The 24,070-nt window shown below is 40.8% G+C and overlaps 1 protein-coding gene across 4 annotated transcripts in view; it reads right to left on the bottom strand.

Annotated features, from left to right (window-relative positions):
• The window catches only part of dnah9l (dynein, axonemal, heavy polypeptide 9 like), a 53,878-nt gene extending 31,170 nt beyond the window's left edge, over window positions 1–22,708 (bottom strand). For all 4 annotated transcript variants that reach the window (XM_082512174.1, XM_082512175.1, XM_082512176.1 and 1 more), the window contains exons 1-44: window positions 22,632–22,708; window positions 22,246–22,437; window positions 19,968–20,271; window positions 19,432–19,575; window positions 19,073–19,263; window positions 18,066–18,261; window positions 17,164–17,263; window positions 16,587–16,798; window positions 16,256–16,489; window positions 15,920–16,087; window positions 15,350–15,466; window positions 15,031–15,168; window positions 13,861–13,985; window positions 13,159–13,354; window positions 12,518–12,622; window positions 12,220–12,411; window positions 11,631–11,831; window positions 11,169–11,504; window positions 10,990–11,067; window positions 10,849–10,904; window positions 10,651–10,771; window positions 10,378–10,547; window positions 10,044–10,266; window positions 9,841–9,957; window positions 9,576–9,662; window positions 9,293–9,451; window positions 8,034–8,117; window positions 7,757–7,915; window positions 7,191–7,313; window positions 6,802–6,924; window positions 6,347–6,571; window positions 6,017–6,235; window positions 5,556–5,723; window positions 5,303–5,428; window positions 5,103–5,210; window positions 4,879–5,010; window positions 4,637–4,797; window positions 4,038–4,194; window positions 3,774–3,919; window positions 3,540–3,656; window positions 3,312–3,450; window positions 1,235–1,327; window positions 904–1,098; window positions 18–95 (exon numbers count right to left, since the gene is read on the bottom strand). In XM_082512174.1, coding sequence (XP_082368300.1) covers window positions 18–95; window positions 904–1,098; window positions 1,235–1,327; window positions 3,312–3,450; window positions 3,540–3,656; window positions 3,774–3,919; window positions 4,038–4,194; window positions 4,637–4,797; window positions 4,879–5,010; window positions 5,103–5,210; window positions 5,303–5,428; window positions 5,556–5,723; window positions 6,017–6,235; window positions 6,347–6,571; window positions 6,802–6,924; window positions 7,191–7,313; window positions 7,757–7,915; window positions 8,034–8,117; window positions 9,293–9,451; window positions 9,576–9,662; window positions 9,841–9,957; window positions 10,044–10,266; window positions 10,378–10,547; window positions 10,651–10,771; window positions 10,849–10,904; window positions 10,990–11,067; window positions 11,169–11,504; window positions 11,631–11,831; window positions 12,220–12,411; window positions 12,518–12,622; window positions 13,159–13,354; window positions 13,861–13,985; window positions 15,031–15,168; window positions 15,350–15,466; window positions 15,920–16,087; window positions 16,256–16,489; window positions 16,587–16,798; window positions 17,164–17,263; window positions 18,066–18,261; window positions 19,073–19,263; window positions 19,432–19,575; window positions 19,968–20,271; window positions 22,246–22,280 — 6,558 coding nt within the window. In that variant the 5' untranslated portion in view covers window positions 22,281–22,437; window positions 22,632–22,708. The remainder of the gene's footprint in view (window positions 1–17; window positions 96–903; window positions 1,099–1,234; window positions 1,328–3,311; window positions 3,451–3,539; window positions 3,657–3,773; window positions 3,920–4,037; window positions 4,195–4,636; window positions 4,798–4,878; window positions 5,011–5,102; window positions 5,211–5,302; window positions 5,429–5,555; window positions 5,724–6,016; window positions 6,236–6,346; window positions 6,572–6,801; window positions 6,925–7,190; window positions 7,314–7,756; window positions 7,916–8,033; window positions 8,118–9,292; window positions 9,452–9,575; window positions 9,663–9,840; window positions 9,958–10,043; window positions 10,267–10,377; window positions 10,548–10,650; window positions 10,772–10,848; window positions 10,905–10,989; window positions 11,068–11,168; window positions 11,505–11,630; window positions 11,832–12,219; window positions 12,412–12,517; window positions 12,623–13,158; window positions 13,355–13,860; window positions 13,986–15,030; window positions 15,169–15,349; window positions 15,467–15,919; window positions 16,088–16,255; window positions 16,490–16,586; window positions 16,799–17,163; window positions 17,264–18,065; window positions 18,262–19,072; window positions 19,264–19,431; window positions 19,576–19,967; window positions 20,272–22,245; window positions 22,438–22,631) is intronic.
• Between the last annotated feature and the right edge of the window lie 1,362 nt (window positions 22,709–24,070).

The raw sequence follows: 24,070 nt of genomic DNA, 5'->3' as shown, positions 1-24,070 counted from the left end.
TCATTAGTTAAGTTAACCTGACTTTTTCCAGTACCCGGGCCACCAACTACAAATACAGAATGTCTAACAGCCAGCAGCTCCTCCAGCTGGGTCACCTGCAAACATGGAATCACATTAATAGTGGGATTTCTGAAAAAAAAATACTCTAAAATACTGCAAGTTCAATCAGAGAGCTGTCTCACCTTACAATAAAAAAATACAACCAAAATGATTAACAATTAGTTTATGTTACAAACCACAAAGCTTTATATATTGTTCCTCTATTGACCTGTGGGAATTATGCATTTCCCCCAAGTTAAAATTAGCTCAGAACTTTATGAATGTGTTTGTAAAGTGATCTGGCATGTTGATTTCAGATCATCCTTAACTATCATTGCTCATATGCCACTGAAAAAGAAGCAGTTTAACACTTAATTTAATACTTCTATTAGATTTTACAGATTTTTGTCTATTAAATCACTAATTGAATGAACACAATAGGAGGCAACTGATTAGTGTTTATATATTGGAAGCTTTATGAACTGTGTGTCTGTATTTCCTTATTCCCTGCAAAAAACGGAAATACTGCAGGGAAAAATGGAACGAGGAGCAGCCACAGTGAACTGTCAGATGAAGAGCTGCAGGTGACAGACTCCACACCTCCAGCTTCACAGCGGGGTAACAGATCCCTTCACTGTGCTCTGTCTGCAGACTCAGGCCATGCACGGTATGAAAACCACATCACGGTTGCTCACAGAATGATGGAAAAAAGGAAAATAATCCTTTGACATTTTTATCATAACAACTGTTTTTCTTTTTCCCACAATTCTGAGAAATCTAAAATTAACGTTTGTTCACCGTTACCACCACTAACGAAAGGTGTTGCCAAATAAACTATACTATATAATAAAAACACAGATGAACCTTAAGTATGAAATTTTCCTCTGGTTGCAGACGCAGCTCACTGACTGACTGGCGAACAGCATTTTCTAGCTTTGGGTCTCTCTTCCTGGGCACATCCAGCTGTGGAAAGAGGTCACTGATCAACCCAAGGAAGATGGGAACATCACTCGTCACGATCTTAGGAAGGTTGAAGTCTCTAAGAGCCCGCATCAACACCTGGTGAGACAATATTGGACGCACAGTTTTGATGAGGCAATTTCTGACAACCTCAAATTTCTGGAAACAACCATGAGAGCTGAAACACTTCAGTGTAAAGAACAGCCCTCATTAGTGATCGCGAAGAGATACACACCTGTTCTTCAGGTCTGCTACGCTCCTCTCTCTTCAGAGATCCAGCCACAACCAGCACTGATTTGATAGCCCGCAAACCCCAATCATAATGATCCTGACAAAATAAGCATTTACAGCGGGGAAAATAAGTATTTGACACATCAGCATTTTTATCAGTAAGGGGATTTCCAAGTGGACCATTGACACAACATTTCCACCAGATGTTGCCATCAAGCCAAATATTGACGTCATACAAACAAATCAGAACATATAAGTATACAAGTTAAACCACAATAAATAAAGTGAAATGACACAGGGAATAAGTATTGAATACATGGAGATAACAAGGGGCAAAATGACATAGAAAGCCAGGAGATCACCTGAAATCTGTCAGTATTGATAGAGAAATCCTGTCCCCTATCAGTACTAATTGATATCAGCTGCTTTAGTCCTAATTGATGGCCTATAAAGGCTCCTCATTACCCAGAAGGCACACAGGAAAGACTCCATGATGGGTAAAAGCAAAGAACTCTCTCAAGATCTTCGTAATCTTATCGTTGAAAAGCATTTTGATGGGAATGGTTATAGGTGCATTTCCAGAATGCTGAATGTTCCTGTGAGCACTGTGGGGGCCATTATCCGGAAATGGAAAGTGCATCAGTTCACCATAAACCTGCCACGATCAGGTGCTCCACGCAAGATCCCTGTCCGAGGAGTCCAAAGAATAATCAGGAGGGTTCTCCAAGAGCCAAGAACCACTCGGACAGAACTTCAGGAAGACCTTGCATCAGCAGGTACTGTTGTTTCAAAGAAAACTATAAGCAATGCACTGAACCGCCATGGCATCCATGCACGCTCACCACGCAAGACTCCATTGCTGAACAAAAAGCATGTCAAGGCTCGGTTAAAATTTGCGCAACAGCATTTGGAGAAGCCTGTGGATTATTGGACGACTATAGTATGGTCAGATGAAAGCAAAATTGAACTTTTTGGCAGTCATTCTACACACCATGTTTGGAGAAGAAATGGCACTGCTCACCACCCCAAGAACACCATACCAACAGTCAAGTTTGGGGGTGGAAGCATCATGGTTTGGGGCTGCTTTTCAGCAAGGGGTACTGGCAGACTTCATATTATTGAAGGCAGGATGAATGGAGAGATGTACCGGGACATTCTGGATAAAAATCTGCTGCCATCTACCAGGAAGCTAAAAATGAAAAGAGGGTGGACATTTCAGCAAGACAATGATCCCAAACACAAGGCCAAGGAAACAATGAAGTGGTTTCAAAGAAAGAAAATCAAGTTGCTTGAATGGCCCAGTCAATCACCTGACCTAAATCCCATAGAAAATCTATGGAGAGAACTGAAGATTAAAGTTCATAAAAGAGGCCCAAGGAACCTTCAAGATTTAAAGACCGTTTGTGTGGAAGAATGGGCCAGAATCACTCCTGAGCAATGCAGACGACTGGTCTATCCATACAAGAGGCGTCTAGAAGCTGTAATCACCAACAAAGGCTTTTCTACAAAGTATTGAATAAAGTGTGTTCAATACTTATTCCCTGTGTCATTTCACTTTATTTATTATGGTTTAACTTGTATACTTATATGTTCTGATTTGATTGTATGACTTCAATATTTGGCTTGATGGCAACATCTGGTGGAAATGTTGTGTCAATAGTCCACTTGGAAATCCCCTTACTGATAAAAATGCTGATGTGTCAAATACTTATTTTCCCCGCTGTAAGTGTTTGTTGATGTTATAATAGAAGGACACAAACAGCCAGTTTCAGCTGAGAGCTAGTACTCTACACAGTATAAGCAAAAATAGTTGATATTTTTATTATTTACTATATTCACTACATCACACACAGAGGAACTGGAATATAAATAGGAAGATTATGGTGACTAATCTTCACACCTAAACACAAAACCATAATCTGATGAATAGCACCACCACTACTTTGCATTTTAATAAAAGCTGGACCACACTTCTGATGCGTATAAGAACATTGACAGCGAAATTAAATTCCTCTTCTTCCCTCCGCTCATCAGAAAACCCCCTGAAGAAATAGTCAGACAAATTGTTTGTATGTACGCACTTGTTTGGATAGCAGCTCTTTACAAAGAGTGTAGAGACTGATGAATTTGCGTGCCAGTAGCCGTGCATCTATGAATCCTTCGGCCACCAACATGATCTCACAGATCAGTTCAAAATCTGGGATCACCATCGCACAGGGCCTGAGCATTTAGAAAATTAACCAATAAATAATCATATAATAGCTGCTATTCATTGCACGCTAAAGTCTCCTCTTTGTCTCATATCAGACCTGAATAGAGCCTTGAGGTTCTCTGGGAGCTCTGCTCTTCCAGCATAACCTGGGTTCAAAGTGATGAAGATTCCTACTGTTGGCTTCAGCTCAATCTCCTCCCCCAGAAAATGAAACCTACATACACAGCAACAAATGCATGCTGCTAAATGGATGCTTAGAAAATATATAGAATGGATTAGTAGACAAATGTATAGATGCTACAACATACATGTCATTATTTCCTCATAATACCTCTGTTTTTTGTTGCGTACAGCATCCTGTATAGTCTTGACTTGCACAGCTACCACAGACAGAACGTCCACCGAGATCCGGTTGAATTCATCAAAGCAACCCCACACTCCTGTCTGAGCCAGGCCCTTATAGATGTTACCTATAGACTGGAGGATGAGATGCTATGGCTGAATGGTGGAATAAATATCAATAACAACATAAAAAAAAAAGAATAAATGTGACATTAACGGGCACTAGAAGAAACATCTGTGCAGTCCAGGTTACCTTGTAGTCCATCTGTTCAGAGCAGTTGAACACATATACCATGATACCCAGGGAGCGTCCAAGGTCCTTAGTAGTCTCTGTTTTGCCAGTGCCAGCTGGGCCTGATGGAGCACCACTCATAGTCAGATGGAGGGACTGGGTCAGGGTTATGTAACACCTGTCATGGTACGGTTGAGATTTAAATCACAGGAGAAAGAAAGTAATAGATAATTTCGATTCAATGAAGTTGTGCATTTGAAAATAATGTAGATTTAAAGCAACAATGTAATGTATTTGAGTATAGTGGATATTGTGAATAGAAAAAGCAAATATGCAAGATTTTAGTATTTGTGCTTTATTCTAAAATAACAACTATCTCAATCTTTGCACTTACATTTTGCATGGGTGCCTACTATCACGTTCTGCACAGCTTGACTGTAGCATTAAGATGTTTAGTGCTAAAGTAAAGCGGCCTTGTTTTTAGTTGCAAAGCAAGTCTAGTAATTATGCATGCCCTTACTGTAAGTCTCTCCCTTTAGAATACAAATCATTACTAATGTATGCATTCTGTATACTTTTGCAAAGGTTTGGCTTACGGGAGAACATGTATGTGCACATACCTGTCAGTGAGTGGAGTGATAACCAGTCTGTTTGTATTCCCCAGGTATTCATAGCTAAACTGGAACTGAGCGTCACAGATATTAATGTAACAGTGTCTCATTTCTTCATCCCAGCGATGCCGTAACTGGGACAGCCACGCAAATGCCTGTCCTGATGTCACCTTAGAGACATACAACAGCATCAGGATGGTCTGCTAACTAATGCAAAACTCATTTGAAATAATATCTAATAGTCGCAGTACCTTTTGAGTAATGAGATTGGCGACCACATCTCGAGCATGGACATCAATAGTGCAGACAGTCATAATTTTCTGTCTGTCTCCAGGGGTTAAATCGCCAAGCAGCATGTGGATTAGCAAGTTGAGCTGTGTGATCTAGAAAACCAGAATTCAGCAGACATCACTGACAAATACAATGATGCTACGATCACTTACCAGCCTAATAAAATCTTACATTATGGAAGTACCTGTTTCTTGTTGTAGTCCTTGAGAGCTGTCTCAAATCCTTCCTCCACCCTCTCAAAAGCAATGCCCACATCTGTCGCCCACCACACCTGACTACCAGTCAACCCCACCTGTTGATGGAAGGGAAACAGAGGTGTACAGCAGATAGCTTGCATGTTTATAAAGTTAAAATTGTAAATCTACAGACTTTGCATGAACAGACCTGGGCTGGGTAGTCAAACAGCCACTGGTCTCGGGGTTTGTCCTCATAGGCAGCTACAGCTTCCTGTATCTCCTTTCGAACTGTACAGCGCATGGTGGTTTCTAAAGCACTTAACCAACACTCTGCCTGATTAAAAAAAATAAAAATGTTTGAAAAAAACTCTAAAATGAATTGCATGCAATATCATATTTTTCAAATAAAACGGTGCTGATGTACTTCCACAAACAGAAACCGCATTTTGTTTTCACAGTACCTGTCCTTCGCAGACACAGGGCTCAGAGAACGAAACATATTCTCCCTCTCGACTGTACATCCCTATCGCAACTGCCTCCCCCTCCTCCCCCCGTCCTTCGGCCCGGTCTGAGTCCTTGAAGCGAAGATCTGCTATATTGTCAAACAGCTTCAGCAAGTGTCGGGTCACCTGGAAAAATATATATATGTGTATTCAAAAGACACACAGACTATTTTTGAGTTTGGTTTTATAGGCTATGATGTTAACAAAGCTCTGACGTTAACAGACCCTGATCTCTGATAACAAATCAAAAAGAAAAAAAGATTTCTTTTGCCTTTCATTATTGTGTTTTTCCCTTTTCCCTTTTTCCACTCCATAACACTGAAATATAGTTGGTATATAAAGTACAGATAACCACAATGTGCTAACAATCTCTTTATAGATTCTTTCTAGAAAAACATGATTAAAATGTAATCTATCACCTGTCTGGGCTGTGTTCCCTTAGACACAATCTCCAGTAGATCGGAGGCAGAGACAAAATAAAATCTGGGGAATGTCAGTCTCTTGGTCTCCAGGTACTCAGCAAGGGCCTTCTCACACAGAGACAGCCTCTGCTGTAAGGTCTCAAGGCTCTCCAGGAAGCCAGGCTTGTTGGTCACATCTACTACATTACTGTTCTGGACCACCTCAGTCATTAAACTCTGATTAAAACAAACAAACAAATCAAAGGAAATAAAGGGAGAAATGCAAAAAGACATGCTAAAAATATGTAGCCAAGCATGGCACTATATGTAGGCAGAGGTATGATTTACCTGAAAGTCAGTGTGTATTCCCTGAAAGCGTTCAGCATCATTGGCCAGCTGGCAGCGGATGTCATGGCTGTTGGTGAAGATGCTGTTAAGATGGGCCCAGGTCCTCTGGACAGACATCCAAGATGAGATGACAAGGTCTGCCACCATCAGCTTCCTCTGCCATCCACTTACTTCTGCCTGGAAATACTCTATGTACTTACTCATCAGGATATTCTGCAGCTGCACCTGAAAAGAAATGAAGCAGTAACTTTAAATGGCAATTTGTACAAAGAAGCCCTGATGAGCTGCTCTTGAAATTGCATTGCCTATGCATTTATATAACTAGTCTTTGAGGAGTCAGTAATAAACCCGAGCCGTTCATACTAAAACTATATTATGGATCGCTGGGGTGTTAATATTGCAATTTGAAAGAATAAAGCAAACTGCATATCACATTCTGCAGCAGGCAGGCACACCTGGTTGTCCTCCAGCGTCTCTATCAGATTCTCATCTGCTTTGAGCAGAGGGGTTCCTGTGCTGGCATGAGTCTCATAGGACAGCGACATAATGCTCCATGTCTGGGTTATCTCTGCCAAAACCTAAAAAACCCCAAAGACAGATACTTCACAAAGACGCCTGTCATTTAAAGACAACCAAAAAACATGCTAACGCGTTCGTTAACATTGGCTCATTCCTATTTGTGTGTCATTATTTGTGAGTTCAGCTTTCTGAATCTGCTCATAAATATCTGTTCTAAGAATATGATGAAAGTCTAGTGAGTGCTTAAGTAATTAAATATTCCATCCATCAATAATCCACTACTACAAGATATATCACACAGTAACTGGTTGGTCTGGTGTCTTACCTTCTCAATGGCCATTTCTTTCACGGCCTTGTCTACTATGTTTTTAACCTCATCCTCCACACGATGAAGTTGCAATTCCAGCAGGTCCCCCAAGGTGGTGCCCTCACCCATCACAAACCTAACCTGAAGATTTAAAAACAAAAGCAGACTATGGGTGTGATCAAATTTCAGATAACTGGGTTCATCAAATCCAGAGAAGTGTCTGCAGAACAATGAGAGCACACTGAATGAAAACTACAGCCAAACGAATGGATTAACCCCCACAGAGTGGCAAGTATAATATACCATGAGTAAAACTGATGAAAAGTTACTGAACAAGAAGAGCACTTGGGGCAGTCCTCTGCCAAGACCAAAGCGCTAACAAATTTAAAGAAAAAAACTGTATGAGGACCAAAATTTAATGGGCTGTTCTCATACACATTCTCCACTCCGCCACCAAGTTTAATGAAATTTGGACTTGTAACTTTTGGATAATCTCATTGACACACAGACAAACAAACAAAATGAAAAATGGCACAGCAGATGGTATGAGAGACTGTGTAGCAGCAGCAGCACAGATACCCTACCCCAGTGGTGTTCATAAGCTGTTGCCAGTGTCTCTCCCTGACAGCTGAGTTTTGCAGCTCGTTGACAGCTCTCAGAGAGGTCAATAGGTTTTTCACTGTTGATTCCAGACCCATATAGACATCCCACACACGCACCTCCTTATCCAGCATTTTCATCTCCTTCAACAGACAACAGACATACTCACAGTTATTGAAAAGGTACTCTTGTTTCAAACATGAAACAGTTAAACTGAATCAAAGTTCAAGTATCTATCCAGAGAAGAGTGCTGTACTGTACTTTAGCAAACCGCCGGAGTTCCATGTCCATCTGCTCAACGTTGATCTCTTTCCATGGAGTCTTTGTCCAATCCTCTATACTGGTCTAGGATTTGCAGGAGATTAAGTGCATCATTTGATTATTTTGCATGCAGTGACTCACTATGGAGACCCTGCCTTGTATTAAAAAAAAATAGCATATTTGTATTTACAGCCCCAATTCCAAAAAGGCAGGATGGTGTGTAAAATGTAAATAAAGTGTTTAGAAATTATGCAACACTTTCAGAATAATGTTCCTCAACTTGAAATAATGTTTATTACACGGAAATCCCTTTCTGTGAGTGTAGTTCACTGTGCCATCTACCAACACAGGTTAAAGCTCTGTCATGCAAAGAAGAGGCCACATGTGAGCATGATCCAGAAATGCTGCTGTGATCTATTTTGAGTTTTGTTTTGCGATTCATTCTTTTTGAATTAAAAGATTTTCAGGGTTTTAGTTCTGTATTAGTCCTGACTTCAGTATTTCCTAGTGCCTATGAGTTGTCATTATTTATATTTCTACTTCGTGGTTCTTGATTACGTGAGTACCCTTTTCTGTGCCTGGTCTGCCCTAGTCTCATCTACATGTCGTGTCATCAGTATCTCAGTGTTTTCAACGCTTTCTGTCTCCCTGGTCATGTCTCTCTGGTCTTCCTGGGTTCTACCTGGTTTCCCAATCTCCGTTCCAAGTTAATATGTCTTCCTTCCTATTCCTCATGTTTATGCTTTCCTCTGCCCATAATCTTCTGTTTTATCCTTTTGTCTCCCCAGTCAGTTATGTTTCCATGTATGTTTAGCGCTGGTCCCTGCATCGAGCTCCTGTCTCTGTCTCAGTTTTGCTTCTTGTGTCTCTTTATTTAGATTCTGTTCAGCTGTGTTCACAGGTGTGTTCAATCTGCCTTAATTCCCTTCTGTCTATATACTCTCTGCATCTCTCTCTGTTCTTTGTCGTGTCTACCCTCATGGTGTGTGTAGTCTCTGTCAGTCTCTTTAGTTAGTTTGTTACAGCCCCATCACTGTCCACATTATTTAGCTTTTGATTTCTGTTTTTTTGCCAGCACAATAAAAGCTGTGATATTTAAGAAAGCTGTCCACTCTCTGCCTGCCACACACCTCAGTTCATGACATGAAATGTTTTCTGTGTCCAACAGAGAATAAAATGATATTTGTAAATTTGTAAATCACTGCCTGTTTTTATTTACATATTACACACCATCCCAACTTTCTGGAGTTCAACCGTACCTTTACAAAGACGACCATATCCCATACTGCTTTGACAAGTATGATGTCAGAGCGACACTGCCGCAGCTGCTTGTATTCTGGGAAGCTGACCTCAAACAGATCAGCTGTGTCCTGCAACTTCTTCATTTCCATCTCCATCGTAGCTACGCCTCGATTACACTGCAGGCAATTTTGATATGTTATTTAAATTTTCTTTAATCACACACTGTGTACTACATTTGAAAGAAGTACTGTTAAGATTTCTCTTTTAACAGACACTAAAAGAAATGTGCCCCCTGCTCACCTTATCAATAAGCTTATATGACTCCTCCACACTGATTTTAAAGATTGACTCTGAACGAAATTGTTCTCTGAACTCATGCTGTTTGACCTAAAGTATGAAATCATATCAAATTAAGGATTAATGCATATCTGCCTCTACCTTTCTGTCTATCATTTTGCAGACACTGTGTGGGTTTCATATATATAATGCAGGAAAGAGGTTTTATGTGTCAGATATTGAGCTCTTTGCCAGACTGACATCCTACCCCAATCACACAAAGCCTCACCTCAAACCGAACACATTTCCTGCGGATAACTGAAACCTCATTTGACTGTAGTGGTGCCACCTCATGTTTGACCGTGAAGGCAATTTTTCGGACACTTTTCCACTTTTCCGGCAGCTCCTGTGTTGTGTGGGAAAGAAGCACTGATAACTGTACATATCGCCTATGATAAATGAAAAAATGTGTGTTTTTGAATTGGTTCACACTTCTAGCTGTGTGCAGACACTCTCTGGAAGCTGCTGTCCGTAGGTCTTTAGAAGTTCAGCGGTAGACTTGAGCGGTTTGAAGTGCTGTTCGTCGCTGATCTGTCTGTCTCGTATGGCCATGAGGTGCCCCATGATTTTCACAAGGCCTGCATAATCGCCATCTGACACCTTGGTGGAAAGGCCACATGCTGTGTCCTGGACAAACTGGGACAATTCCCTCACACTGTTAAATAGAGAAGAAGGGAGATGAAGTGAGGTTTCAGAGGACTGGCTTTAAAAAATGTCTTTTAAATGATAAAAAAGTTTTATTTATTTTGACTTTTATGTGTCTGACCTCTGGTTCACGTGGTTAAGAAGGTGCTCTTTGAACATCCAGCTCCACTTTTTAATGGCATTCATCAGTGTGTGCTTGAAGGGTCTGATATCTAGCTGTAGCCAACCACAAAACACCCTTCGGTCCTCCATTTTGCTCACTCGCACATACAGTGACTCAAACAGATTGATCTGAAATAATGAATAATTCAGTTATTATTGTTGCATTGCTTTCCAAATGTGAGTGAAATAAACCAAGGTTACAGCATAAATGGATCACAAATGTTGAACACACTTGTTCTTTAAAGTTGTCCAGGGTGGGTGGGTTCTTCTTTAGTTCGTAGTCGGCATACAGCTCAGCTTCCTCTGTACTTAATGCATGTCCATAAAGTAGGAACTGTCTCATAAATTCAGACCTGTGAACATATGAGACAAATTATTTCTGTACTTGCTAACAATCAAAACAAATCAGAAACAGCCACACACAGCTGACCTGTCATCAGTCCAGAGGTAGCGGTAGCTAGAAAATGATGCCTGGTACTCCCTGACCTGTAAATAAACACTTTCACAACTATTCGCCTGTAAACTTCATAAAATAATCTTCCACATGTGACCATAAAAAAATGTCACTAACCTTAGCGACAGATGCACGTGCCCGTGAGCGGATTATGTGGCACATGTCTGACAAATCCTCCATTTCATTAATGTCACCCTGCAAGATGGAAAATCAAGATTGCTTATGATAAGGGTCTGTTTACATGGAAATATATGTATGTATATGTATATGCATTTATAATCTAATCTGTGTGGTACCTGGTAGTTACTCAGCTGTTTGTGACTTGCCACTCTAGGAATGAGGGAAGCCATGCTTGTAATGTTGCCCACCATCTTATCCACAATATCATAGAAGTTACCAGTGTGGCTCAAGTCTAATGAAGGGTCAAAGGTCATCTCATTGCTGTTGAGAACCAACTGGACTTCAAACAGAGGTGTAATACGCTGAGCTGCATCTGTATTGTCCATGAGGTACTGCAGAGAGCAGCGTACTGCGCTGGTGAAGCCTGCCAGGATCATCCTGTCAACATACTCAGTATAGGCATGCCACTCACTGCTGTCAAGATCCGTCACACTGAGGAGAGACTGGTTCTCCTGAAAATTATGTGTTGAATGAAAAGTTTAAACACCAAATAAACATACACATGAATATCGGTTGTGTTAACATTTGCAATGTGTGCACAGCATCTCTCCAGCATGGAGATTATACGATGAATATACCTGCAGTAGTTTGTGTATCTGCTCCCCTGTACTAGTAATGAGAGCATGCTGTTTGGAAACACTCTCTTCAATGTCAGCGAAAACGAGGAGAGTAGAATCACGACTCTTTCTGGTAATGAAAGCCCGGCTGCTGAATTTACCCATCAAGGCCTGGATTGCTTCCACATTAGCTTTGCTCTTCTGGACACCACTAGAAATGCTCTGGCGATGGCAAAAAAAAAAAAGGAGCAACAATTACAGGCAATAATTATGTTTCCGGCATCATGTTGCTTTTTGTTTTTCAAGTGCTTGCTGTAGAGTTGAAGCGCTCTGAGATAGGGCTATAATTAAGAAAACTAGCTTGGCCCACACACAGAGGATTCTGGGGTTTCATGCAGACAGGCGACCGCTGGCTTTTTTAAAATAAATCAGCCCAAATGTTGATAGAGACAGTGTTTATTCTACTTAAAAAAGCAAAATCATTTAAATATGCTGCAAAATAGTGTCAACCAACACATGTACAGGAAACTCACCCATTAATGCAGGCACTGCCTTGCATCTTTTTGTTTGCTTTAAGTTCAGTACAACATTTCCTGCATATTTACAGTACCTGTGCCAGGTCTCGTGTACTCTGAATGTAGTCCCATAGGTCATCCTGAGCCCATGTCACTTCCCGGAGGGCCGGATTCAGCTGTCGTCTCATCCCATCCATCTCATCTTTGACCAGTCCCAGCTCTACAGCTAGGATGGTGCTGTGGAGCTGGTTGTACCACTGGGTCACCAAAGTCAGTGTTTGTGTGTACTGCATAATAAAATGCAGCATTAAAACCCCCAACATATTTCTAAAAAACACGCTTTCTAAAGAAAGCTGTCAAGTCCAGAAAACTGCTTGAGGGTTAATGACCTACCATGTGTAGTCTCTCTCGTTTAGAATAGAGATGAAGAGCTGCTTGGGGAATGTTTTGGGTCTTCAGCATGCCCAGATATTTCACTTCTCTTAGCACAGATGCTAACTGTGGAGAGTAACAACAAAAGAAAGTACAATCTGATTTCCATAGATTATAGTACATGATTTTGGAATAGATATCAGTTACCAAACACCTTCTCATATTTTATATTTATGTGTATCCATTGTTTCCTCCCATGGTGATTAATTATACTAGTAAAATATGCTTCATCTGTGTATCAAACTGCTGTTGCTACTTCTGGGGAATGTTTCACAAAGTGAGTTTAGTGGACAAAAATGTGGCTTTATTAACCTTGAGTTGAAAGAAATGCAGACAGAGGCACTAGTTTGAATAATGACTTAGCAGAGAAAAACACTCTATGAGCTCAATTTGATACTAGCAGGTTTTCTTCACAAAACCTTGAATTTCTCTCGATCTCTCTCCTGCAGAGCTTAAAGAAGCAGTCTGACAAGTCATTTCACTTCTGAACTCATACAGTCAAAATGACTGTGACTTTTAGATTTTCACCTTTACTTGCCTCTATGGAATATCTTTTATCTGTTTTTAAAGTCTGTTCAAAAATCAATCGTCTTTGGGCTTACACCAGGACTGAAGTTGACCTGGAAGAAGCCAGTTTCACTATCCAGTGCCAACAGTGGCTCCTTGAGGTGTGTTTCACAGATTTCTTCAAGCCCCTCGGTCCACTCTAAGAACATCTCCTCATCATGCTGGTCCAAAACCTCAAGAACGCGTTCACACCTCTGGAGGACATCTTGTGCCTCTGCACAATCCAGGGGCCTGAAAGAGAGACGGAGAAAGAAAGAGATAATGCAGGAAAAGAATTATATAGCAAGTGAAGTATAAGTCATGTGTATACTGTAAACATTTGGCAGAAACAGTAAAATAAATAAATTCTTGTAATGAATATGCTAAATGCAAAAAAAAAGTGTTTATAACCAAAATACATATTTTAGGTGCACATTGTTGGTCAGATGATTAAATACAGGGTACATGAATCTGAAATATTAGTTACAGCTGACTGCTTAAAGCCTTGAATGTTTGATTTTCTTTTTAAATCTTTAAATAATCAATGGACACAAGATATATATTTTTTAAACTTTTTTCGGTTACTGCAAATTATAATAATAACATCAATGGATCTGCTGGGTTTCAAAACCCATGTATGTCAACTGAGGAAGGTAACATTTTATTGATTTAATACCCTTAGTGATTAATAACCAAGTGCTTTGCACCAAAAAATACTCTAAAATCATCCTTATTGTGTTTATTAGGTAGGTTCTTACATGTGGGGCAGCTGGCAGAGGTTACTCCTGTGAGTCAGAATCCGGCTTCGGAGCTCCTGCGACCATTTGAGGTTACCGGCCACTTGAGGCATATTCTTTCCCAGGATCGCAAAACCTGACTGCAGCTGAAACACAAGGTTTCATGCCATTTGGCTGACAGCTTAATCTTTCAAATCACTTTGAGTTAACACTCTCACGCGGAAGTATGTGGACCTCAGTGCCATTTGTGTCATCTCAAATCTTCTGCTGTGGCTACAATTAACATGTAATGCATGCAAACTATTTATGAAGCAGCTGTTACAGCACTATGTTTCCGCTGTAATTAACGACACTGTTCTCGCTGGGTGTAAGAGCAGTGAGCTGTGGATGTTTACATTTCTATGCAAGTGTGCAAAGGCTCTGTTTACATATTTTTAATAATATTCATATTATTTAAATTAAGCTCCCAGTATACAGGAAATAATAATAATAATGGATTGGATTTATATAGCGCTTTTCAAGGCACCCAAAGCGCTTTACAATGCCACTATTCATTCACTCTCACACTCACACACAATGTATTTCTTAGCAGTGCCATTTATTTTGTGAATACCAGCTGGTGTTAACTTTATGTCTCTCACAGTGTCCTGTGTGTCACAGCACTGTGCTGGGTCCAAAAACTGAAGACACAGAACAATCCCAAATGAAATCTCATCATTTTGTTTTTCCTGTGTGTCAGACAACCTACATTGTAAACATATAAACATACAATAACTGTAAATGAAAACATGTAATAAGTGCACATGTGCTTAAACAAAGATGTCTGGTTATTTGATTAAAAAAATGCCTAATGTGCTTCAGTAATTAAAAATAATAGCCAAGCATTGTAATCTTAATTACAACCCTTGTAATTTAAAAAAAAAAAATTCAGTCTAAAATCTCTTTGGGGCAACTGAAAATCAAATTATGTATGCAGGAAAAACCCAGGTACCCAGAGACATTATAAAACTCACTGCTAAGACAAAAATGAAGTGTTTTAAATTGCTAAACTTGATCAAACCGTTAATTAATACACACATAAAACACTCACAACACACACAGACACACACGTAAAATACGGCAGCTGAATCGTGGCGTATTGTGAAGCAAATGTGTGCGAGTAATTAGGAACATAATTTCAATCTGTCTCACCCCATCTTTGTGTTGATCAAGTATAAACTGGCAGTGGCCTACTTCCTGGCTAAACATGTCCAACAGCACACTGTAATTAGGTGAAAACAGCTGGTGGATTCTGGGTCTCTCAAGCAGGGTGCCAAACATCTTCAACAGCTAGATGGAACAACAGCAGCTTTGTGACATTTTGTACATTCAAGGCACAAAACATGTACACTCCACTAGTTGAAATCCCCCAAAACAACCAAATGATGCTATTATGTTAACTTGCTAAATGTCGTACACTTGCTACTTTAAGTAAACTACTAAATGATTTTTAAAGGAGTAACCGGCCTACCTTAAAGGCTGACTTCAGGTTTTTGGAGTGCTGAAAGGCCAAATTGAGGACAGTTCCCAGCCTTTGGTCAAAATCTTTGTTCTGCTCCAAGAAACACCTATAGTGGTTCACAAAATCCTGAGAAGGCATTAGAGGGGAAATGATGGGTATTTTGAGAAGCCTTTGTGATTAAAAAGCTTTGATTCAATTTAAATTATTAGACAATTTCATTCCATAAAATTCCTCCTTAGCTCATTTAATCAGTATTGACTGGATTAACACATACTTGAGAGAAATATATTATAACACAGATCAATTTCTGATCGAGTTCCTGTTCTGAGCCACGCTGAAAACTATTGTAAAATATCCAGTAAATTAAATATTGATGCGCTGACTAATAATGACTCCTGCCACTTGTTCTTGTGTGTTGCTTAGCAACTACTCTGCTTTTCTACCTTTCAATTATTGTACTGCTGGGCAGAAAAATAAAATATAATTGTTATTTTTTATTATTTGCCTGTGCCAGCCAATGCCACAATTAAAGAGCAGCGTGATATTAAAAACAACGGCAACTCTCTCAGTAGCTCTCACGTCATTAGTGCAGTCCAAGGGGTCATATTTGCTCTCTCTAAGGGTCCGCCAGCGGTCATGAAACTCCTCACTCATGCTGAAGACCATCTCACTTAAGATTTTCCCTCTGGATCCACCTAATTCAATTTTCTCCAGCTTCAGAAAGTCCAGTGCTGTTGCAAAAAGTTCCTACGAGTGAAATGAGAAAAGACAGTGATGGATCAGCATAATATCGTGGAGCTGAAGTTCAAAAATATGCATTTTCATGCAGATTTACTTGATTAAAAAAATACTCCCTCCTTTATAGGAGTGAGAGATGTTGATTTTTCAATTTTCCTGGAAAACCAAGATACAGACCTCGATCATAAGAAGCCTTTCCATGATGCAATCTGAGCGTTGAAACACAAGTTTCGCTGGAAAGTCCCAGAGCTTGATGCTCTGTGAGTGTTTGTAATACTTCGGGATCTGCTCGCGGTAAGTGTGAAACAATTTCTTGAAGGTGCGCAGAACTGAGATGCTTATCTGTACTCTCTCCATCCCTTCCTCAAGCTCCATCTTAAACAACTCTTCAGGGATTAAATAGGCAAAGGCCTGTATTCAGACACAAAGTCGTTACAGAGATAAATTTTTAATTCCTCTTCCTTCGTCTCCTTTTCATCACATGTGCACAGACATGCATCACCTGTACCTTTTCAATGATCAGGTTGCAGAACTCCTGCAGAAGCACCACCATTCGCTGAGGAGTGCAGTAATACTGGGAATGACTCCAGATGAGGCAGAGCGTGTGAAAAAGAGGAGGTAATAGCGCATCCACCTGTGGAAAACTCTTCTCCTCCAAGTTTGTAATCAGTCTCCTTAGAGGGCGTAGATACAGATCTATGTCTTCTGCTTCCAGCACGGCTGTGATAATTACATCCACAAGTATCAGTCGATAACGTGAACATAATGGGGCATTTATGGTGCTCTAAAAGGTGTGATCTCTGATTACATTTATTTAGCACCAGTGTAAACATGATATCTGCACTTCCCATGATTGTTAAGTGAGCATGATGACACAGAAAATGCAATGAAAAGGCAAAGTATAGAAAAAAAAGGTTCTGTTAGGGTAACAATGCTGTAAAATTCTGGGTTCAGTAAGCATAAAGAAAAATTTATGCTTGATCTGTTTCTTAAATTAAACTAAATGGGAGCTGGAGCTGTCATACTCATGTCATGATGACAAAACAAATTAAAGCCTTGATGAATGAGAAGTAATGCTGATCTACCCTCATTGACTTTGACGCAGACGTCCTTGAAGGCGGAGTAGTAACTGCTCTTGACTCTTCTCAGGATCTCCACGATCTGCTCCACTTTGGAGCTGCGGATCTGGAACCAAGGATCTCATATTAACATGCACTGACTTATTATTTCAAGAGTATAATAAATGTACAGGTTTTGTACTACACTGACAACTTTCGTCATTGCTGCCCTCTCTGTTCATCTGTATTGGTGTCAGTGCGCCCCAGGGTGGCTGTGGCTACAATGTAGCTTGCCATCACCAGTGTGTGAATGTGTGTGTGAATGGGTGGATGACTGGATATGTAAAGCGCTTTGGGGTCCTTAGGGACTAGTAAAGCGCTATATAAATACAGGCCATTTACCATTTGACACAGGGACACATCTCAACATTAAGCATCGCATACAATGAATATAAAGTAAAATTTCATTAGTTGTCAGGTTTCCTTCCTGTATATTGTGATTCCACTAGAGCACCCCAGCATTCACAGCTCTTTAAATGGACTGAAACAAGCTGACTCTTTAACCTTCCCTTTAAACGTCCCTTCTGGATGATCATTCTCCAGAAGTCTGCCATTGCTTGTGAGCTGTGCTGTCAGTACTTTAAAGGTGGCTGTACCTGTAGCAGATGACTATATAAAGAAATCCAGGAGGAGCTGATGTCAGCTCCTTGCAGCAATAGAAAATAACAAGTGGAAACTCACTATTCAGAGCAATCTGGAGGCTGAGCTTTGGCTCACGGGGACGACTTTTATATACCTCTACTGTTATTTAACTTTGGACGCATTTAATAAACATTTAACATACATTTAACATACATTACATACATTTTTTTTGTTCTTTTTAAACTAATGAATAACACGAGTCTTATACTTATTTTATAACGTCATACTTGTGACTGGATGCCCAGCAGGTTTTCCCTTTGAGCTGCCCAGAACTGAAGCTCCACGCTGGGGCCTGGGTGGTTTCCCTGAAGCAGCATCATACCAGAGTCTTTCTTCAGCACACTCCATATCTGTCTGGACCACTGCACAATCAGAGTTTCTATAGAGTATAACAAGCCACGGTCCAGTGGCCATCCAGTGTGGCTGAGAGGGACAGAGTGAGAGCAATCAGTCTGGATAAAAATAGAAGTGAGCTACTGAAGCTATACGTACAATACGAACGCTACAAATGAGGTACTGTATATTATTTCTCTAGGACATTGTTAATGCCAACCAGCGTTTACCAGTACTAATGTAACTTCTTGTTACATTATTCAATTACCTCTTACTCCATACATTCTTCAAAAGTCTGACAATAGCCAAGTATGTAAACCCTCACTCTTCACTATTAAGCTAATATCAGAAATAAAACGAGTTACTGTAGGACTTTTGCGCTAATGACTTAACTCCACTGCTTAAACTTTGTCAGACTTAGCTGTTTAACTGACGATGCTGTGTTGAAGGCGTTTTCCAAGTTCCTCAAGGTCTCAAGGTAAACTTTAGCTAACATGAAAGAAAAACATTCCGCCACTGTGCAGCAATTTGTCTAAACTTGACTCAAGGAGAAAACAAATATGACAGCTGACCCTGCTTTTTCACTTTCTGAATCCCGTCTTTTGTCTTGTTTCTTGTAAAACACAAGGACGCCCACTTTTCTTGTAATATGTCTGACAAACGGAACATTTTCATCGACGAACTTGACCAGAAAACAGCCTGTTTACCAGGTAAATGCTCCCCATGCCCTGCCCCTTTCCATCCTGAAAAAAGGGCGGCAAATGAAACTTTTACAATTATAAATTATAATTAAAAATAACCGATTAATTCGGAGACACCATTCAAAGCCATCGCAACACTTTAAAAATTCCCAACATTCTCAGCTATAATTTGGCTGTCTGTGTATTGTGACACCACCGACCTTAGCACAATGTCCTGAGGTCGTGCCCTCTCCACGTACAGGGGTAGGGGCAGCAGTGTTCGCCCCTCGGCTCGGCCTCTCAGAGTGACCACCTTGCTCCTCAGCTTCTCCAGGTGCCTGTGGATGTCATCAGACACCACCCTCGGCCAGGACTCGTGGTTGAGACCGTTGGATAGCACACACACCAGCACCTGTATGAAGAGGTGTTCATAAGGTAGCTATACACGCACACAAATTACACAAGGACACGTACACAGAACTTACCAGAAAAACTGTAAACCAGAAAATTTTCCATCCACAGTCAACATATATGAAAATGTGCACTTGTAGACATCCTACACCTGAACACACTACCCAACCTCAGATATGACAACAGGCAGGTGCTCCATTGGGTATCCAGGTACTTCTCCCAGCCTGAACTGATGTCTGAATCCTTCTCGGGAAATTCTCTTCACGCCCTTCTTTAGGACACACAGCAGCTTGGTCTTCCATGGCGGGGATGTCTTCACAGATGAAAAAACAGTGGGAATGCTTTCAAGAACATTGAAAGCACTAGAAATAAGTAGCGACTTATTTCAGAAAAATGTGTATATTAGATGGAGTGCAGATTACAAACCCAGGAGTTTCTGTTAAACACCTGTGTACCTGTATGCCAGCTTTTGTCACTTATAGGAACTAAATTCACTAAAGATTGTGAAAATATGTGTATCATAACTGTTCCTCTTATGTTTACCTCAGAGATGTTAGTATAAACAGTTTATGCTCTATTAAATATTTATTCAAGACTGGGTGGGGAGATGAAAACAACATTTATAAAAGCAGTTGCCTGAATTTTTCATCACTTTTATCTGTATACATATACATTTATCATTGTCCTTCTGTGCATTTATCTTACTTGAGCATCCCCTGCATGCAGTGTCCCTCCAGGTCCAGTGAAAAGCAGCAGCCTGTTAGTCCAGATGTGGTCCAGAAAATCCAGTATAATCTTCTGGTTCTCATCAGCACCAATGAAGCGGTTCCACTTATCTGTCTTCACTCTCAGCACATAGAAGGCCTGCTCCCGGAGGAAGTCCACTCTCTCATCTGACAAAACCACCCCGGCTTTGAGAGTGGGCTCCTGGGAGGCACGCACTCCCCCAGCCCCTCCGCTGCCTAAACCTCCACTGCTGCTTCTCATGCTGGTGGCTTCAGCCATGAAGCTCTTAGCGGGCAGGAAGGACACAACAATGTGTAGAGGAATGTGAAATAAGAAAAGAGTATCACCAACAGTGAGCTAACAGGTATGTACTTACCAGTCCTTCTTGTCAAATATCTATAACAACCTATGAAGCTATAAACTGGTATTTCCCAGCACATAACATGGATGAGCTCTTTCTACTCAACAAACTTTTCCTTCTCTCTTCTCCAGGTATGAAAAGTGATACACTTCTTGATGGGCAGGTGACGAAGCACTACGGACTGCCTTCATTACCCTGAATGGAGGTGGCCATTTATGTAGCCTGTGTGCCCTGCAATCCTATCCTGTAACCTGAGCCTTCAGAGGAGGCCCAACTGCAACAACTACTCCAGTGCAGGTAATGTTTCACCTTAAATATGCATATATATTGATGTGTGATGAGCTTAATATTATTAAGAAACTCAAATGATGTAATTTATATTATAGGTGTGTCTTAGGGAAACAAAACATACTGTACAGGTTTCCCTAAAGAGTTTCTTATTCTAATAATAAAGCAAAATACAGAGAAAAAATATCCATTCGACTAATTTATCAAAGTACACAGCTTTGTTTACGTCCTCTTTATCTAACCTTTGCAATGTGTATCATTGCCACCTGGGGGCAGTTTGGTACAGTGCTTCTGACAGCATCCTTCTTTCTGTAATCCAAAGTGACCCTAGCCATGACATCCTATTATATATGTTATGCCATTTGTGTAAAAATGTGGAAAAATGGGACATTTCTCTAACTGTGTTACTTAAAATACCACAGCAATGATTACCCTTTTAAAGATCCTGCAATTTCTGAGTTTAACATTAATACAAAGATGTAATCATATCCCAATTTCAAATGAGCTGACTGGAGAGTCTGACATTTCAGTGCGGTGCTAACCTTATAGTTACTTATGGCAATGTAATATCCACCAATAGATGACACAAGCGTTCTTTGAACAGAAGGCTAGTTGAAAAGATCTAATGAAGTTTAATTAATATTTTACTTTAATTACTTTATTTTTTTCCTGGTATATGCCTATTCCATATATCCAGTCCATGCATATGACACATGGAGGTTTATATCTCTATTTTTCAAAAGTCTGTTTTTAACAGCCAATAATCCACTGCTCTCCAAAGGAATTTGTCCTTTCTGTAATCTGTTATTCCACGTCTCACTGTGTTTGTGTGAGTAAAACCATGTGTGTGCTTTCATGTATGGGCTTTCACACGCTCATTTTATATGTGCAGCTTGAATGAATGTCCTTGTTACAAGTGAAGGTGACATTTTTGTTGGTTTTAACGTATGTATGTGTGATTGAATGTGTAGGAGTTTTGTGTGTGTGTGTCTGTATATGCCAAGCCAGCGCCGAAGGCTAGTCAGGGTGTCCCTTAGGTCTCTCCACACACTGTATCTAAGCCCATTTGAGCTGGCTGACAGCAGGAGCATGACTGCCCATCTCTCTGACCTCATGCCCAATGTCAGCTCTTCTCTGCAGGGTTGGAGGGGATGGAGGCCAGAAAAAGAGATCTTTGGGCAATAAGGGAGAGGGAACCAACGGAGAGACAAAGGAGGAAAAAAGGGTGTATGGCGGGCTGGAGAATGAGGAGAGGCAGTATGCACACAGAATACAAATGAAAGCGAGAATGGAGTGATGAAGAAGTAGAAGAGCACAACAGCAGAAAAGAGATACGCACTTAGGGATAAATATTAAAGTGTACTACTGAACACTGCTGAGCAATCTAAACTGGAAGGGTGAGACCACATGGAAGAAGTATCCCCAGGCAATATTTAATCTCCGTGCTCTTGACTGTAACTGAAATATCACCTGTGAGTGGATGTAACATTAGTCTCCAGTGTAGCGTAAGAAAGCAGCTAAATTCTTTTCTTTTTAAATCTCTGAGCAATGTAGTTTTAACCTGAAGCATCTCCCCCATTTCTTTTTTCCCCTCCACTGTTTCTGTACCTCTTTTCATTGCTCTCCCCATTTGTCGTTGCCATGGCTACGTGTTGCTTGACAATCAGGCTGCCGTTCTTGAGCTTCAGCTGGGCTCACTCTCTGCCTCGCTTCTCAACCGCTCCTTCTACTCCTGTCCTCATCACGCTTTTCCCTGTCCTCACCCAGGAGGAAATGTAGATGAGCTCGAGGTTTGTGTATCTTTCAGTCACGCGCATACACACACACACACACACACACACACACACACACACACACACACACACACACACACACACACACACACACACACACACACGTGCGCATACACACAAACACACGCACTTAGAAAATGATGACCATCATCTCCTCGGCACTGTAGGAGTCTCAGACAATTGCACTTTGGTACTACTCACCGTGGCTTTTTTCATTTTGCATTTTAGTCTCTGGGCAAAATCGACGGATTCATTTCAGAAGCAGTCGGACTCAGGGGAGGCTGAGAAATGTATGAAAGAGGAGGCTCGAGATGAGAAAAAAGGAAGACGTGAACTCAGTGAGAAGGAAGTCACTGGGAGAGAAACTGAGAGAGTGACAGAGATGGCTAATGCGTGCACTGTCAGACATACACACATATGTAATGACCATTTTGAAGCTTTCCTCCTGTTGCTGGCTGGCTACCCATGAAACCCCATCACGGATGGCGGTTGCCATGTATGGTTTGTGTGTGTCCAGATGGTGCTGACCAGATGTCCCTCCCAGGGTAGATGAAGTAAATGGAGCTATTACAGTAATGACCGGCACACACATCTGTCTCATACCTCTGCATGGCTTCCAGCTCTTTTCGACACACACACATGCACGCACAAGCGAAGACACACAAAAGCACTACTTACGAGAATCAGCAAACTCTATAATGATGTATACTGTTATACTGTAGAGTTTTGTTTTTCCTTTTCTTTTATTAATTTAAGCAGCCTTTTGACACCTCAGGGACCCTAAAAAGAGAGTAAGTCTGGGTGAAATGTAGCTGCTCTTGTCAAGGTTACTTTGCTTACTCCTTCTGAGCTCTTCAGCCTAACCCTATGTTACAAGCTCGCTCAACTCTGCAACTTCAATATTGTCCCTTTCATCACTCCAATGCAACCCACTTCAAAAACTGCCCCCTCTTTCGCGCCTGTGTTTTTTTTTCCAAATGTCTTTGGTGTTTTCGTCATATCTGAAATGAGTCAAGAGAAGAGGACAATTCGGACGAGCCAGCAGGGGCAGATGGTCTCTTTGTAGTTAGAAGAAAAGGCAGGGTGTCACCAGCAAGCGCTTCCTTATCAGAACCTTTCTTTGTTCTGCAAAGGTCTTTCTCCTCTGTCTGGACTCAGTGATATTTGAGAGGCAGGTCCGTGTACACAGAAAGGGGTTAGAGAGCATGGCCAATCTCCCATTGTGTGTGTGTGTGTGTGTGTATTTAAGCCCTGAGCTTGCGCTCCTCTGAGTATATCAAGTGTGAGCATGTGCAGATGCTCGTGTTTTTTTTGCTTTTAGTTCTGGGGGAACCCAGCACCTTGTGTCCAGAAACGCTGAGTCCATGCTGACCACTTCCAGGATATTGTTCACCAAGTCAACACTGTGAAAGAGAACACCTTTATTTTGCTGGCAAAGTGCTGCAGTGTCCCATCTAAAATCTGCACATACAGTATTTTCTGTATTTAAAAAAACAAAACAGCAAAACCCAAACAGCATTGTTCTGTGTTAGAGAAGGGGAGTTTTATTTTAGAGCGATTTCACCTGGGGGTACTCTCAGGAGACTCATTAAGCTTTGCTGAAACAAAGAGATGCACTTGAATTTAAAGTTATGGTAACT

Source organism: Aulonocara stuartgranti (assembly GCF_965226115.1).
Source record: "Aulonocara stuartgranti genome assembly, chromosome: 18".
In the NCBI taxonomy this organism is placed as follows: domain Eukaryota; kingdom Metazoa; phylum Chordata; class Actinopteri; order Cichliformes; family Cichlidae; genus Aulonocara; species Aulonocara stuartgranti.
This window is presented reverse-complemented; position numbering and strand designations above follow the sequence as displayed.